This window comes from Stegodyphus dumicola, chromosome X1 (genome assembly GCF_044657685.1).
Source record: "Stegodyphus dumicola isolate Sdum_Otavi_A_Nest chromosome X1, ASM4465768v1".
NCBI classification, from domain to species: domain Eukaryota; kingdom Metazoa; phylum Arthropoda; class Arachnida; order Araneae; family Eresidae; genus Stegodyphus; species Stegodyphus dumicola.
The window spans coordinates 33,946,687-33,965,371 of record NC_140780.1 but is presented as its reverse complement, the minus strand read 5'-3'; the positions used below and the strand labels follow the sequence as shown (position 1 = coordinate 33,965,371).

General features: G+C 33.7%; 1 protein-coding gene across 1 annotated transcript in view; it reads left to right on the top strand.

The window, feature by feature from the left end:
* The first annotated feature begins 4,713 nt into the window (after positions 1–4,713).
* The window catches only part of LOC118184523 (monoglyceride lipase-like), a 75,226-nt gene continuing 61,254 nt past the window's right edge, over positions 4,714–18,685 (top strand). The window contains exon 1 of the mRNA XM_035354210.2: positions 4,714–4,900. Within this exon, the coding sequence (XP_035210101.1) occupies positions 4,779–4,900 (122 nt within the window). The 5' untranslated portion in view covers positions 4,714–4,778. The remainder of the gene's footprint in view (positions 4,901–18,685) is intronic.

Here is an 18,685-nt window from a genome sequence, read left to right as displayed (position 1 = left end):
AGCTTTGAATTTGTCATTAGAACTTTAGTTTATCCTAACTTGACTAGCAGTCTGATTTATAATTAACACGTTTCGCCACCTGCTGCGCTATTATTAAATACAAACTGAATTATGCAAAAAGGTCATATAGTTTGGTCTGGGTTAAATGCATCCGGTATAGCATGCTTATATAGCCGTGCACTATTTCCAAGAACTGTACTTGTCTGTTAAGAGAAAATTGTACCTTGAATTATTATTTTTTTGGGGGCAGGAATTGCTTGACAAATTTATAATATTTTCTCTAAGCTGGATACGTCGTTCGCCCCATTGCGAACGCAAAATGGAAATGGGAATTTGTATACATCACTTTACTTTTATTTTATTCCTTATTTTGCAAGTGTTTACTGAATTGCTTATTTAAATTGTGTGAAATGCCATAGTAATTGAAAGTTGCTATGCAAAATTCATGTGAACTACCGCTTCACATAGGAGCTACAAGAAATACTTATTTTACTTTTATATACTCCTCCCTGAGGCTGCATATTTCATAGTACAGGCCCTTCCTTATCGACCGGATTTTAAGACTTCATAATTGATTGCCCTAGGAAACACGTGAAAGAAGAAGTAAAGGCTACATCAAGTCGTAAACTTCTACCCCAACGTGATGATCTCCGATCTCCGAGTATGAGAGCTATAAATCTCCCAAGGCCGAAGGCCATTCAGACTGACTGCCTTTTCATAATATTATAAAATATTTCCTCCATCCTTTTGGCATACTTTCGTGGTGTAATTGGAAGCATACTCGACGCGTATTCGAGAGGCACAGGATTCGAATCCCTGCGATGTCACTGCACATTTTCACGCCTCCTGCATTTATAAAACCTAATTACTCTACAATATCCTCAATAAAATCTCGCCTAAAAGCAAAGGTTTCTCAAATCCCTTTGATATTGATAATGGCGCTTATCAGGAAACCACCAACACTGCAACTGTAAAGAATTCTGTAGGAAAACTCACAAAAATATAAGGCAACTTATTGCAATAAGAAACCATCTACGTAGGATATGGCAACATACGGTGGGATTCAGCAAAGAAAAGAGTTAAATCGCGTAAGCAAAAAGAAAAAGAAATTAATAAATTCCGTACTGAAAAGGGGGAAGAAAAATTTGCAGAAATAGAGCTAAATAATGGAGCCTTCTGGAAATTTCTCTATCTTAAGAACAAACATAAATGTAAACTGCGAACCCCAATGTCATTAGCAACTTACCACCGACGTACTATACCAGCTGAGAAGAAAATAAAAGGGATTTTATTGAGATAGGAAAAACATACTGTATTACAAATATGAGTATGCAATCCCATGATTGTGTCTGTGGAATAGCTCTTTTCCCTCTGCGTGTAATCCTGTGGAACTAAATATGCACTAAAAGTCTTAAAGAGCTAAGTAATGCCGGCATGGAAAAATCCTTTAGAAGTGTCACTCGTACCTTGTGGAAAAAGCCTGTCATGATAGATAGGACTAAGATTACATAATCAGTTTTCTGTGTATAGAACATGCCTTCCTAGTAAAAATGAGTTCATAGGAGTTGAGACAGTGCTATTTTAAGGGTAGTTTTATTTTTAAATTTAATAACAAAATATGCTGTGAAATGCCCCCCAAAAGGGGGGGGAAATGCACAAAAATGCATGTCATCATAATGCGGCCTTGGTGTTTTCAATGTAACTAAAATCCAACATCTCGAGACATATTGCTTATTATTTTGTGATATTATTTATTTGGTTGTAGCTAAATAATTTAGGATCTCTGAATTCTGATATAAGGACAACCTTTAAAAATATCTCAGATAGACTCTTATTTTCTTGGAACATCATCTCCTGCTCAGAATAAACTTGACTTTTTTTCCCCCTGCCAGTTTTGATATCCTTTGTTTAAAAATGTTTGTTTTAAAGTAAGAAACTCAGGATTTAGTACAGTTTTGATTCATGGAATAAGACTTCATTTTTTATCTGTTGGCATTAAAGTACACAGGCTTTCGTGTTGCTATTTTACTTTCTCCTTCCTTTTCAAAATTGTTCTGGCAATATTTTATTACTTAGCTATTAAATGGACAACATTATCTTTCTCAGTTTCCGTTACTGCTCATTTTTTTTAAAATTCTTCTTCTACGTCATTTTTCTCCTTTCTCTCATACATTATACTACACTAAGTATACCAGGAAAGTTAAATTTGGTTGCATTAATCAGGGCTTAAATTCAGCAGTAGTTCCAGATACATCTAAATTTTTGACAGAAATTCCAAGCTTCGGTATACTGTTATGCAGCTGAATCGCTATATTAGCATCAGAATCTGTTAATCACGTAAATTTTATTTTATCAGTAATAAAATTGACATTTGCGCCAGCTACCGAATAATGCCTCAGTTTTCTTTCTTTTTTTTTTTTTTTTTTTTTGAAAAGCCCAATACCTGGAAAACAATTAAGCATGTAAAGAACAATCCCCTGTTTCGAAACGTTTACTTTTTCAAGAAGAGATATATTTATGGATGTTATTCATACGGCCAAGAAGACGTAAAAATAATTAGAAGCAAAATTAAGGAAACAATATTATTTGATTTCGAAAATATGATTCAGAATCTTTCTTTCAGCGTTGCTGTACCATGCCTTGTTATCATAAATTTAAATAATCATCTTTCCTTTGTTTTTTCATTTCCTTTTTAGGATGCGTTAGTTTAATTTAATTTACAATTTCTTTAATTATAATTACTTTATAAATATTTTCATTCATCTTTTCCACATTTTATTCAACATAATTTGCGTAATAATTCTTTATTATTTGTGACTTTATTTATTTGTTTCCTATTGTCATCTCCTGACGGCTTCCCATTGAGCTTGGCACTTCTAGTTTTAAAAATAAGCTCTGGTTTTAGTTATGGATTGCTAAGACAGCAGTTGATCACTTGATCCATTTTTGGTTAAAATTATCATGAGAAGGAAGTACATTAAACTTATTAGAGCATAACCATTAACCTTTTTATAACATTCGTATAAATTTTTTTAATATTTATAAATTTTGATAAAAGTAGCTTAAATTAATAAAAATCTCGCGAACAGTTTAAAGTACTCATACTTTGTTGCAGGAATGGGAGATATTCGATAATATATATTATAAACCGAATTTTCTCTTCATGAAGACTGCAATGTTTCGTGTCCAGTTGCTGGTCGGTATCCTGTCTATCGCGTGCTCGAACATATACATAGAGCATACTCAGAATGAATTCCTGTATTTATGCGACATTGGAAGTCGTAAAATATTGTCAGTTTTCGCTCTTTGAGCGTTTTAATACATCTAACCTCTTTCTTTTTCCTCCCTCCCCTTTCTGAGGAACATTTATCAACTTTATCAACTTTCTTGAAACTGGAGAAGGGGAGGTCGAACCTACAGAAATAACGGCACTTTTCTTCCTGAATTACCAACAGAAAAGAACGGAAAATGTTGAAACCGAAAATTTTATAAGAACCTGCGTTTTTGTTTAAAATATTTACATATTATTACATAAATCCAGAAATCAGTATCTCATTTGCGATATTTATCTGCCCATTGACTTCTATCATGATGATCCATTCCATTCCGTTATGATGTCCATTATCCATTCCAGGATCCCGTTGACTGCCATGGATGCACATAAAATGCCCGTTTTATGTGTTTGTGGGGAGGGGACTAAATGAAACCCAGTTTTAATAAGAAAATTATGAAACACAATAGGTCATTATGCTGTATTTCTATATCTCATATTTTTGATAACATCATTGCCACAACTGAGAGTAAACCATAGTTAAGGTTATCGTCAGTAAGATCTAATAGTGAGTAGTACAGAGCTTGTCATTTGCTTTGGAGTTATGTAGGTTCTTTTTGAGAATAGGTGGCCGAAACATTGTTTTTGTCATCTCTTTTTAGACCAAAAGGCTTCTGGAGGAGTTTTAAATGAAAAAGCCATTAATGTGCCATTGAACAAATTAATTTATTTGTTTGTAATATCATATCTGACATCTGCTCGTTGAAAGTCAAGACTTGCTTTCCTTATGTTCTTTTCTTTTCTTTTTTAAATTTCATATCAGACATTTATTCATGGACAGGAGTATTTATTTCATTTTACATATTAAGGTTACAGAAAATTTCATTTTCCATTAGAAGGGGGGGAAGTTATTATGTTATCATTATTATACAAATTTTATTGGGAAAAAAGCAATTCCAATTATTGATTGTTCTAATAATGATTTTCTGTTTTTCATAGCATTGAGTCCTAAAAAATCATTGAGATTAAATATTTGATTCTCAGACGTTGATATTTTCTTGTTCAGTTTTAGCAATATCTAAATCAATAGTTCTAATTCAACTTCAAAACTGACATTATAAATTTCTTTCTTTTTATTTGGGAGGAGGAGTATCATTATTAAAAGTTTAGCTGACTTATCTTTACGTTCGTAATAACACTTGCTAAAAAATATATCACTTTAGGGAAAAGAAGTTTTAGTTTTGTGTAGTGCATAGCAGCAAATAACATTATCTACTGCCTTTGTTTGGGGCTACCAACGTGCCATCAACATCTTAAGCTTAATCAGTGTCGAGATGAGGTTTTCGGCCAATGAAAAGAGACTAGAAGCAAGGGTCACATAACCTTCAGTACGATAAACTCGTTTTTTGCCTTCTCGGGCTCAAATAGAGCTGGAACTTCTTTCTACTGAGACAGTTGTTGTTGATTTCCGTGTGAGCGCTGCCGGTGTGCTTAGGGACTGCAGATCATGCCTCCGGGTGAACAACTAGCACCACCTTCAGCGGATGTTGTATATTATAACAAAGAGTTTTTGAACAAAAGAGATCAGAAAATTTACTGCTACTATTGGAAACCGGCTGAAGTTCCAAAGTAAGTGTGATTTTACAAAATAAATGTCCTTTTAAATTTTCTGTTGAACACCTTTAAAAAAAGTAGAGGAATATAAGCTTTGTTTCATATTATTTCTTTCAGTATTCAAAATTTTATCCATGATTGTAAAATCTTCATAGCGTCTCCGTAAGTAAAGGTGAACGTGAATTTTACTATTAAGGGAAGAAATGATTCAAAAAATTTCTCAGCTACAATGTTTTTATTCAGGGGCGTAGCTAGAGGGGGGGGCATTTGTTCCCGGGCGCAGAATCCAAGGGGCGCCAAACTGATGTTACGACATTTTAGAATAAAATGTTTTCCATCCTTGGCAAGCAGTAGGGGGCGCAAAATCTTCAGTTGTCCCTGGGCGCTGAAAACCCTAGCTACGACTCTGTTTTTATTATACTCTTATTAAATTCAATAAAATAAAGAAATGTGTCATTATCCTACGAATTTAAAAGCCCACGGTCCTCTCTGACTGCACAGTAATTTTCAGTATTCGAAGCTGGTATGCACTCTTTTTTCTTGATGTTTTTAGCTCTATCAGTGGCTGAATGGTTAAAACCCCCGAGTACTGGTAATTCGAACCCAGTGCTGAGTATATATTTGAATTTCGTGTTTTTCCCAATATGTAACATGAATATGAGCCAGTTTCTCGTAAGTTCTTCATTCTTCCCTTCCCTTAAGCAGATACTCCTCCTCTGATGCTTTGGCATATTCAGATAAACTCTTAATAACGTTTTTGAATTCAAGTTTGCAGCGTTAATATATGTTTTAGAACATAAAATCAGGTTTTAGAAAATAAGCTTGCAAAGGATCGGAAAGCAATCATAATGGTATCCTTCATTAAACTGCCGGCTTCTGTACGCAGGCAAACAAGCCGGCATAAAGGTACGGTGCCTTATGTTGAAGCACCACTATTTAAGTACATTTCTCTTATCAGTCAGAGCAGCAAATGAAAATCCTACTTGCATACCGGTGCACTATATAAATGTGCCATGATATAAAACTGCGCGATATAAAGGTGCCCGTCTATTTATGAAAGCAACTTTTAAAAACTGATTTTAATGAGATTACAGTCACCTTTATTCAGGTGTAAAAACTTTTGTCTTGGCAAACAACAAGCTGACCATCCTTACCGTGATGCACAGTTATGCAACAGTTCCAAAGATTGATTCAAGAACGTCATGCAGCTTAGGAAATTGTTTGAATTAATAAATTAAAACAAAAGTGCGCATTCTAGTCAGTTAAGGCCCTACTTTTAATCTTTCTAATTGCTCTTCAGCCTATTATTCAATAAGTTACCATTTTACGCTTAAATATTGACAGATTTCTTATTAGAGGTTCCCTGTTTTAAAAATGAGTCTTAAGCTGCAAGATTAGTAAATGCATTAATCTTTATTTAAAAAAGGTCAGTGTTTTCTTATAATTTTTCGAGGGGGGGGATGTATTGCTCATTTGTTTAACAACACTAAGTGTGCAACAAATTATATTAATGCGAATGAGGAAGCACGTAAATGGATCTAGGATTGAATTATTTTATTAAGTACACGAAGGGTATTTGCCTAAATTCTATTTCAGTTTTAGTCGACAACATCTCAACGAATAAAATTCAAAGGTCTTATATCTTTCTTCCTGTCACCAACGTCTCCAAAAAACTTTTGGAGCGAGAAATTTTAAGTGCCTTTTCTTCTGAATAGACGCTTTACAATAACAAAATTCGAAATCGATTTCAGCGGTCAGCTTTCACTAACAACAGTATCTAAAACGGATTTTCTAACATAACTGAAAATATCAGACTTCGTTAAAATTTACACACTCAGTTTTTTAAGGCGTTCTTTGATAAATTATTTTTTAGCAGCGCGATTTTTGATTTAGTTTTTTATCTTTAGAATTCTTTACATATGTTTACATTTGAATATACGCAGGTGAGACAATGATTAGACCCTTATATGATGATTTAACCAACCCGGTGATCAATCTGAATATTTAAATTTATGTGCATGTCACACATTTTAAATAGAGAAAAAGTGAAAATTTGTACGCCTGTGTTTATAATACTATTAACTTTTTCCAGATTTAAATTTAGTAATAATAATTCTTATCCCAGAAGAAAAATAAAAGAGAATCATTCATGTGTCAAGAAACAATGAGGAAGATTTTTGTAATAACTCGACAAGATTTCTTAATAACTCGAATATTGCGTGATTCATTCTCGATGAAAAGAAGATTGCCTGCTTTAAGTTGGCAACGTTTTGAGAAATATTATCAAATTAGCATTAAATAAGGTACAGGTGAAACGTGTTAACACTAATTTAAACTTTTGTAAAAGTTGAAATTTAGCCTCTATTTGATGCTAAAAGAACAAAAAAAAAAAAAAAAAAAAAAAAAAAAAAGAGGCCAATTTCAAATTGTGAATAACGAATGAACTGCTGTATTTTTTTTAAATGAATTTAACATCTTGTTTATTGAAATTAAAACAAATAAAAACTGAATTTTGACAAAAATTATTTGAAGGAAACTGACAATTTATTAAGCAGATAAATAATTAATTTATCTCATTCCAATGTTCAAATAAATAATTTATAGCATCAGTGTGATTCACATTTTATTTCTTCCTGTTATTTAGAAAGTTACCCCTACAAATACAATTGTTAAATCAGTTAAGTAAATACTCGTATAATCAGACGTCTTATCTTATCATAGCTTATCGTATCTTAAACAAATAGCTTATTTCAAGAAAAAGAAACAAGATAAAAAATTAGGTTAATAAGTCAAGTTCATTTATTGCCAATTTTGGTTTTATAAATTTACCATAAGCAGGCAATTGAAGCAAATTTCTGTCTGAGAGTATTCTAGAACGTAACTATTTTCAATAATAAAATCGCATAACTATATACAGTGACAATAAAATTTTAACTAAATCTTGAGACACCAAATATGACTCTTAGACTATTCTTTCGTATTCTGCAGAAAAATTTGGTTTTAATTTAAGTAATCTTGATGCAATTAAGATACCTAACTGATCGCTACAGCTATAGTTTTAATTTCTCGGAATCCATCAGTGTATGACAGTAATTCAAAGATTTAGCAACATGCAATGTAGTTAGTTGCTTGTAGAGTCATTAGTTGTTTTTGAAGCGGGAGACGTGAAATACGCGCAATGCCCTCGCCGGGACTCGAACCTGGATCTCTCGAATACGCGCTGAGTGTGATACCGTTATATCATGAAGGCACGCTGGAAAGGCGGGATAAACTACCTTATATACTTCTCCTTTTAAAGGGCGACTGGGAATTAAGAGACCCTATCGCCAAATCCTGGTGGCGACGAATTATTGTCCACCACCTTTTAGTCCCAGTGCCACTTGTAGGGTATTTTAGAATTTTTCAAAAACAGGAAACTGAAGAAATCCGCAATGCCCTCTCAGGGACTCTCTCGAATACGCATTGAGTGTGCTATCGTTACACTACCGTATGTAGGCATGCTGGAAAGAGGGACTAACTCGAATACGCAATGAGTGTGCTATCGTTACACTACCGTATGTAGGCATGCTGGAAAGAGGGACTAACTCGAATACGCATTGAGTGTGCTATCGTTACACTACCGTATGTAGGCATGCTGGAAAGAGGGACTAACTCGAATACGCATTGAGTGTGCTATCGTTACACTACCGTATGTAGGCATGCTGGAAAGAGGGACTAACTCGAATACGCATTGAGTGTGCTATCGTTACACTACCGTATGTAGGCATGCTGGAAAGAGGGACTAACTCGAATACGCATTGAGTGTGCTATCGTTACACTACCGTATGTAGGCATGCTGGAAAGAGGGACTAACTCGAATACGCATTGAGTGTGCTATCGTTACACTACCGTATGTAGGCATGCTGGAAAGAGTGACTAACTCGAATACGCATTGAGTGTGCTATCGTTACACTACCGTATGTAAGCATGCTGGAAAGAGGGACTAAGTACCTTATATGCTTATCAGTTTTCCTATGCATATTTTCGGTATCTTAGAAAAGAACGAATAAAACTAGTTTTATATAAACTTCCGTTCTGTTTCATGATTAAAATCCTCATGCCATCCTTCTAGTTTCGGTAAAAGACATCTAAAACGTCAAGAAAAGTTCGAAAATTCAGATAAGAAAAATTTTTTCTTTCTTCAGCAACAGCGGAATGCAGTTTTACACTTTGTAAGGATAAATAACTTTGTAAGGACTTAATTTTATTAACAGTTAAATTTTAAGTTAAAGTTCCTTTCCTGTCAAATTCTTAACTTCGACTTACTACTTCCGGCCAAAACGTAGTTTTGGAATCTTGCTGAATATTTAATGAGGAGGAGCGGTATTTAAACCACGACGTTACTTACTGAGTCAGAGAGAATCAGAGTTTCTGATTTACGCGCGTCTGCCTTTTTGGCCACTCTCTCTCTCAAAGCTGTTATTACGCTCGGCCGTACTCAGGCCCTTGCTAAGCTTCGTAGTCAAATAAGTTAAGGGGCTAACTCGATTTGAACCTTGATAGCTTAGGCTATACTTCTTTAGTTAATCTTAGTTTTAGTTTAATTCTTAGTCTTTTAAGTTCAAGTCCAAGTGCGGGCTTTGCTTGTAAACTCCCAGGCGGAGTTTTGTTAAATCTTATTGGAATAATAAAGGGTTAGTTACCCTTCTATCTTGTTATTTCTTGTCACCGAACTCAAGCGATTATTCGCTTATCAGTTCTTAGATTCTTCACTTCCAACATTAACTTAGAATTCCGAAGTGAGGAACTCTACAACTTTACAAAATGATTGCATAATATTTTCTCATCATTTTCTGCAGAATGAATTTATGAAACAAATAACATTTAAACAACGATGCGACAAAGATTACTACAACTGCCAAAACATTAACAAAATTTTTGTAATCTTTAGTTAAAAATCGTTTTTTAATTTCTTCCTAGTATCTTTAAAATTATCAGTATCCTATAAAAATAATTTCAGGCACCGAATTGATCTGTACGTTCATTTTATGAACACGACTAACAGTGAGATTTAATAAGGTATTTAAACGACATATTGACAGCCGCTAAACGGTAGAATTCTTAAAGGAAAAAGAAATTGTGCTTTTAATTCACACTACGAAACTTATTCCTTATACTTTTCTAGAATAATATGTGTGGTTCTCTTCATGAAATGAAAGAATATCGTTATCATATGCTGAACATAAAATAGTGCGCCATTTATATAGGTATATTCCTAGATAAACGATGCAGTTATGAGTTACATGCGAACATACATTAAAGGCCTGGATTATCACCATATGAAATCTGAAGCTCTAAGAATCTGTTTTCTTCATTAATTCTACCACTTCGAGGTTAGGTTTTTTTTCAATATGGTAAAGCACACGAGAGCTGTTTCCTAGAGGATGAAATGCCTTTGTGCAGGTCTGGAGGTCTTTCTAAGGAAACTGGTCCATATAAACATTTTGCTTGCGAAGGGAATGATATCACTCTTAAAGATACCTTGGGAATGAAATATTTATTTCTTGACGAATTTAATTAGTTAAATCGGTGGCTCGGGGGAATCAACAATATGAATTCTTATAGCACAGAGTGCAAATATTAAATATTTAACTTATTTTGGTGACCGTGACACATAGGTACAAAATGAGATGGCAATCTATGTTTTCAGCAACAGTATACTTTCACTGTTAACACATTGTTTGTAATGCTGACCCTATTTTCTCCTGTTTCATTCTACTTGTTATTTTATTGGTGTCATTAGTACAATATTAACATTGAGGGACAAACTGTTTAAAAATTTTGAATCAAACCATGAACAATGAAAGTTCTGCTTCTATGATTGTGTTGTAGTAGGCACATTTTAGTAATTACTGCAAGCTAAGAATAATGATACTTGGTATGAAATATTTAAGCAAACCCATATTTATAAAAATAGAATAGTTAATAATACTAATGCAACCATCATGGTTTAATTCAATCAAGAAGTAATTATGCTCCTCCCCTCAACACATATACGCATGAAGGTAAGCTGGTTTGTACTAAATCTGTCTTTTTTTGCACTGAACAGGTTGACTTTGAAGGAACGACATTGTAATATACTCTGCAGCGAAAAGCTTACTGTAGTATTTAAATTTCTTTAACTATATGCAAATTACACTTATTTGCCTACTTCCATGGTCATCTGCGGAAATACATGGTTTCATATTCACTTCACCTTAATTCTCAAGGAAGTCAAATAGTAAGGTTCGGTTAAAAGCGGATGTCAAGGTTGCTTAGCAAGGAAACTAAAACTATGTCACCAGGTGGATAGAATCTGATGAGCGCGCAAATATTAGTTTATTCAGTATTTATTTTTAAATGTTACTGCCCGAGAAGGAATGGAGTCTTTTTACTTTGACTACCATTGGCAAACTTCGGAATAATGCTCTTTAGCCTTGGAAAACTATGATTATTACCTGCGAAATGAGCAATTAATTAGATACAATCCTCGAGCTCTAAGTATTTAATTTCTTGATTTGATTACGCCATTCAAGAAATATTTAACAGATAAAGTTGAATAAACAGATGATTTTTCTTTCATGAAAATAACATGAGAAAATAAAACACAATAACACGCCGAACAAATACTAATTCAGAAGTCAAACAACAAAAATCAGTGTTATGTTTTCAAATTTTCACAGGACTAGTTTCGATGGTTTTACTGAACCACCATCGTCAGCTGCAAAAGCGCAAATACAGAGTATTTGCGCAAGAACTATTTGCGCTTTTGCAGCTGACGATGGTGGTTCAGTAAAACCATCGAAACTAGTCCTGTGAAAATTTGAAAATATAACGTTGATTTTTGTTGTTTGACTTCTGAGTTAACATGAGAAATGTTGTAAAGTTTGGATAAACTGCGTAAGAAAGCCTTGATTTAGATCTAAAGAAATATAAAGTACCTTTAGAAAGATGATCTTCACTTAACTCCATTGATAGGCTAGCATATCCGTGGGTTTGCTAGTTAAGATATGGGATACGCTTAAAAATATGTTAGCCCAATGTTTTTTTTCTCCTCTTTCCTCCAATTTTTCCACTGTTATAATATCGGCTGCATGGGCTAGATGGACAGACGAGACGAGAATGTTCCCAATCTCCTGTTTACCCTTTTATACCTTATTTCTGTATTTACTTTGCGAGGTTTTACCTATTTATTTTTAACTAATAGTTAATTTTTAGTGCTTTCCTGTCACTCTCTTTTCACTTTCCCACACTTTTCACGCCAGAAGGTAAATGAGATAGCGAGCGTTTATTCAGATTGAGGGAGGCGAAGGTTACGTAAGTTATTTTTAGAGCGTGTTCTGCCTGTTTCAGGCCACATTGTACCGTGACTATTAGCGATTTGATTCTGTGGCGTTGAGTGCTTCTAGCCATTTAGCTTGTCTCTCCGGTTTTATACAAACCAGAGCCTTTCCTTCGCTTTTAAATTATCCTGTGAGCCGTTAGGCTAATCTAGTGCATTTGAATTAGTTCAACATTATATATTTAAGTTAAGAAGTGTTGGCTTTTGTAAACCCAAGCTGGCCGTTGTTATTTCTTTGTGTTAAAATAAAAGGGCTATTTACATATTTCTTATGACTTTGTCTGTCTATTGTTTAAGACAAGAGGATTATTCCTCTGTAGTCTTTCTGGAGCTCATTAGTTTATGCTACTAAAGTGAAACTCTATAACTGATTATACACAATTTTGTACCATAAGCAATAACAAAAAAGCCCTTACTCCTTATGATGATTAAAGAAGTACAATAATATCATTATTTTGCAAATAAAATTTCCATATTACTAAAATAATGCTTACTTTTAGGCAATAACGAAGCATTATTTTTCCTTCACATCTTCCCTATTTTTAATGGTAAACACGATTAGCGGTGTCACACTTTTGTGAATGGGGTGAATTTATTAGAAACATGAACCATTTGAGTATTACAATGCTACACGTTTTGAATGTCTAAAATTAAGCCACTTTTCGGAAGTCATTTTTGTAGACGAATACCTTGATTTTGATTAAAATTATTAAAAATGAAGTTGGAAGCTAAGAAATTCTTTTTGACTCCCTGAATTTAAAGCAATGTATTTTTAAAATGCTTATTTGGTATAAACTTGCATATTTTCCTACAGTTACTACAAAAGTAGTATAAGTGCCGAAGCACAGGTAATTTGGTTGCATTCCATTCCCGCCGGTTAGAAAGTCTGGTTACCCGAGTTTTCCTCATTCGTAATTTAAAATAAAGATCACTTTGCCTTTGTAAAATCTTTTATGCAAGCACTTTTCCTCGAATCCCGGATGTTCGAGGGGAAGAGACTACTAAGCACTGATAGTTCGTCTTGGTTTCAGTCTCCTACGAGCAAGATTGGTTACACGAAAACGAAACAATTTCTGGTATAAAGAATTCCGTAAAGGCAACCTTTCCGTTAGACTGATAGTCTAACATAGGGAACATTCAGTCTACATGTGCCTTGAATGAATCAAACACCCAATCTTCCTCAAAGGTAAAGAGTTGAATCAGCAAGGTGATATTTTAATTAAAATTCAGCTAAAAATTAAATGTGGAATTAGGTTTGCAATCGTATTCTCAATCGCTATGGTGTCGTTATTTCTTTATCCGGTGAAAAATGCCTAGTAAAATTTCGTCCGTTTTGTCCATGTTAGTAATATCTAAATCAGTGTTAGCCAAAATTTTGGCTATCAGGTACTACTAGGTCGCTGCAACATTCTTGGTAGCTCACATGAAAACATTTTCCCTTTGAACTAAGATTAAAAGTCAGTATAATAAAGCCGTATAACAAATTCAAATCATTATTCAAGAGTCAAGTGATAATAACGCTTTGCATTAAAATTACTCAGCTGTATCATGAATTATCCAGAGCTGGACTGGAAAACTATTCAGCGGTATCCTGGAAAATTCATATATTTAAATAAATTCCCTAAGAAATCAGCTTAAACAGAACGGTATGCTTGCATTTTTTTCTCAATGAAAAGCTACGTACTTGTCATGTTTAAAATTATAATTCATGTTAACGTAATATTTAAATTGTTAATAAACGAGTTAAACAAGCATTTTACTAAAAATCTAGTTTTCTAATTAATTTTACATTATGGATATGGACACTTCCAATACGTACCTAATAATAGTTTTAATTCTAATTTATTTCTTAAAGTTGTTAAAACGCTTTAAATATGTAGGTAGTTATCACATAAATTAATATTTTAGAGTATCGCACACGTTTAGTGAATTTCGTAATAATAATACAAATACATAGCAATAGGGCATAAAATAATTTTTTTTTTGTGTGTGGCATTGTTATGTAGAATTTTTATGCAAAGATGTCGAATTCAAGCAATTTAAATTCAAGCAAACAGCATCGACATCCACTGCAGAAAAGCTCGGAGTGGTCTACCAAATAAAGGTAAGCTAGGGCTGTCCGGTGGAGGACTCCTTATTTGACTCGCAGCCTTTCCTTCCGTTCTTCAAGTTACTTATACACTGTGGCCACGCGAGGATGTGTGACATTTTCAATGCTCTTATACGTTTGGCTATCGTTTGCCGAATTTCGTGTGCTTAATCTCTAACAGTTTATTCTGCCACGATGGCGTACGATGAAGCTCGCGCTGGTGCTGATATTTAATCCTGTAATAGACAATCTGAGTTTTCTCTATTCCCTATATTAAAGCGAATCACTTAATATGTAACGCAAAGTAATGTATGAATAATGTAGAATCATTAGGTTTGCCGATGCAGCAGACGTGGAAAATGTACAATTTAAATGACAAAACATATCTTAGAATAGAATTGTAATAAATAGTTCTTACCAATCGCTTTGATTCATTTATTATTAATAATATATATATATATATATATATAATTAAAATTAGTTTTGGGCATTTTCTTGAAAAAAAAAAGTGAAGTTTAAATTTTTCTGAATTACTTTTCAAATTATCGCCAATATTATATTTAAAGAAATAAATATTATATTTAAAGAATCTGCATAAATGTATGTATGTTTCTCGCACTGTGATAAAGCAACGGTACCCACAGTAATCAAATTTCGAATAACGTACGTCTCCGCTCGAATATCGGCATCTGTAAGCCCAAATTTGGAGTTCGTTTTATTATCGACTTCATATTTTGTAAAGCATTTATGAGTTTTTGATTAAGAAACTCAATGATTTCAAAGCGAGCAATGACAACACTCTACGGGGGAGGGGAAAACATTTTTATCTCCAGCGGGTGAGACCGTGTATCGGAAATTCTAAAGATATGCTCTTTTTAAATTATTTTGCGATATTGCTGTTGAATTGAATTTTTTGGTTTAAGTGCGAAGAATATGATATTTAATAAGTAAAGGTAACACACAAAACGTTGAAAAAAACGCCCCTTTGGATGTAATATAAAATCTAAAAGCTTTCAGATATTCTTTTCTTATTTTAATCTGTGATTAAATGGAGGCGATAAAAAATTTTACACTACACTAATCAAACGGTTAATTTTTTTCCGCGATACGTATCTAAAATACTCCATTCTCTTTGTTCCCTATTGCGCAAATACGAAGGTAATTGTAAATGGGGATACATACTTACCAGACCGTGAAATCTTCCTCTTCCCGTTTCCCTCACGAGAAGGAGAATAAAGGAAGGGATCAGTTATTGTGGGAAAAAGGCTTTTTCTGCTCAGAAGAAATAATATGGAAAGCTGAAAACATTCAGTTTCGGAATTGGTATTTTAAATTTTCTAATTCTAAATTACGTTGGTTTTGTTTGATCAAGATTTTTCCTATGATATCCCAAGTGAAACGCTCATTAAAAAAGCGAAGAAACTGAGGAAGGCAGTTTAAAAATCCTGAACTGAAATTAATATAGAAAATAACAGATTATAAATGTTAATATAAACTATATGAAAACAGGGTTCGCAATTATAGAAGAGTTCATCTTTCTGCTCAGAATTACCTGCTTAAGGGAAATATTTAATAAATATTAGAAATCAACAGCCAATCCAGGTCAAAGCAGTAAGGGCTATCTTGTATAAGCCTTTTAATTGACGAAAGCAAGCGTGCGCTGTATCAGAAACTGACTTTTGGAGGTGCGGATGAAATGGGAAATAGAAATCTGTGGGGGGGGGGAAGGCAGCGGGCGTTTCGGTACAATTTTTAACTGAGGATGAAACGAGAAAGGACAAAACGACATTGAGCCACCAGAGGAAAAAGAAACAGGACGAAAATGTTTTTTGGCGAATCCGACACCCTAACTCCCTCCAATAGTCTCAGCTTGTCTTCGCTCTGAAATTGCTCAGTATTTTGTGGACGGGTAAAAATGTAAGGGAGTACGGAGCATCTCTTTCTACACTCTAAAATGAAGTGTATAGTGTAGAGCATTCTCTACACTATACACTTCATTTTTCTTTATTTTCCGACCACACTCCGTTTTAATGAAGATGTCCATAATTATGCTTAAATTTCTTTAAAATCGAATCCCCAGACTTCTATTTGTTAGTGAGACTAGACTCTTCTCCCCTGCACCGCCCAACTATCGAAAGACGCCCTTGTAAATGAAACTTGGAAGATTCAAAATTCAAAATGAGCTTCAAAAAGCTCTCGATGTTTTCATGCTTTTTGCTTTTGAATTATTCCGGCAATCTCTTTGGATAAAATATTCTACACAGCAATGAAGGTTAAAAACAGTATTTTATATCGCATTATAATGTACTTATATTTTATTACTAAACTCATTAAGCATATGCGATACTTTAAAGTTATTTAATTTCCTACCTATTTAAAGCACTTTTGTGATTATATAGTGATCATATATGTATAAATAAATTAGAAAGATTTCCAGTAAAAAAAATACTTGTTTAACTCCAAGGCATTGAAGTTAAGACCACTTCCCAGCAAGAAATCCCGTTTTAATGCACTTCAGATTTCTGCAATGAGTGGCGGCAGTAATGGACTTTTCGTCATGGGACATATAAGTGGAGTTCCTTACAGTATGAGGATTGATACAAGGACCAATGTTAATATCCTCCACAAAGATTTGGGTCAGCATTTGTAAACTTATCTGTATGCCACTCTGCATTACGCTCCAGACTGTGTCCGAAGATAAAATCGACATTGATACAAAATTAAACGTTAACATCACGTTTGGAAGTGCCGCCTACCATCGCACGCCATAGGTAGCAAATATTACAGACCGTTGCATACTCATATTAGGCTTTCTAAGAAAATACAAATTTCCTTGGACTATAAGAATAACGAACTTCACTCTCTCTCTCTCTGAGAAACTCTGAGGTAATGAATCTGTTCAGAATTAAAGATAAAGGAGTTAGATCCGTCCACCAAAATAATAGCTTAAAAGATATCACAATACCAGCAGGAATTTTTAATTCCTGGATCCATAACTGAAAACTGAAATTTCCGGTACGGCATCATGGAATATCCCAGGAACTATATCAACCCGAAAGGAATTAATTCACATAGATTATTCTCATTAACCTTACCACAACATTAGTAACTTTAACATTTTGAAAATCGTACGCCTCAAGTATCTTTTTGTTTCTGGAAGGTTTAAGGAAGTTTCAAAGGTAAAAATACCTTTTCTTTAACTTGTGCAAAAATGGTGAGGGTTGTAATGAGAGAGTCAGTATTGTTACGCAGTTTCCGACTGACTTTTCGCATCGCGAATTTTGCAACGAAATTCCACTTCAAGCGGAAAAGTGTTTAATTTTCTAGACCTAGGAGCCATTATTATAGCACTCATACTTAGATAACAGTAGTAAACTTCGGAGAATCTAGCAAAACACTCGTTTAACAAACCGGAAATTTCTTGGGAAACTAATTGTGCAAAGAAATCTTCCGAGTGACCTCCCCTCATCAAGATATCATTGATGGCGTCTTTCTCACTCACTGATTGTCCAATAATAGAAATAAAATAACTGTATAGGTTTTTGAGAAATCTGTTGTAGAAAGCGCATCTAAAACACGATGAGGAAAAAAAAGTTTGGGACAAGGTAAGCATGACGCGTTAAACAACCTCTCTTGTTAACATGTCAACTTAATGAGACTTTTTGGTCTTATAAAAGAACTGGAAGAACCGAGAATTTAAATCTGTGTCAAATTAGCCGAAGAGTTAAGAAATCAGAGTTTCAAGTTATTGAGATTTTACTGTATATCAAACTGTTTCTTTTTTTATTGGGTCTGTTTGAGAAGCATTATTACTACTCATCGGATAAAAAATATCAAAGCTAGAAATTTCAATTTCAATTGGCCTATTATTTTATGTTTTATAATCCAGCACATCTCTTTATTAAGATTAGATTTTATTTTTTAAAATTTCGGTTAAATACGTGATTTCTACTAGTACTCTTTAGAATCTTAAATCTAAGTTATTACATTAATTTAAAATAAAAACAATATTAAATTGAATAATTAAACTTAGTTTTCAAAACTAGAGATTTATATCCTCAAACTTATTCGAATTAACTTCAAGGCACTTTCTGATGACAATTAGTATGGTTATGGTTATTACGGTTATGCCAATTGTATATATTTTAAAAATTATATTATAAAATCTCTTTACAGAAGTGTACCTGACTTGCATTTATGTAATTTATTTACTTTGCGAAGCAAAAAAAAAAAAAAAAAAAAAAAAAAAAAACACGTGTGACTGCATGCATTTTTTAAAAGTAAAATACCACAAATATCCTTCAGAAAAGAGTGAAAAATAATATAAACTACTCTCTTCATTTTGTGCCGT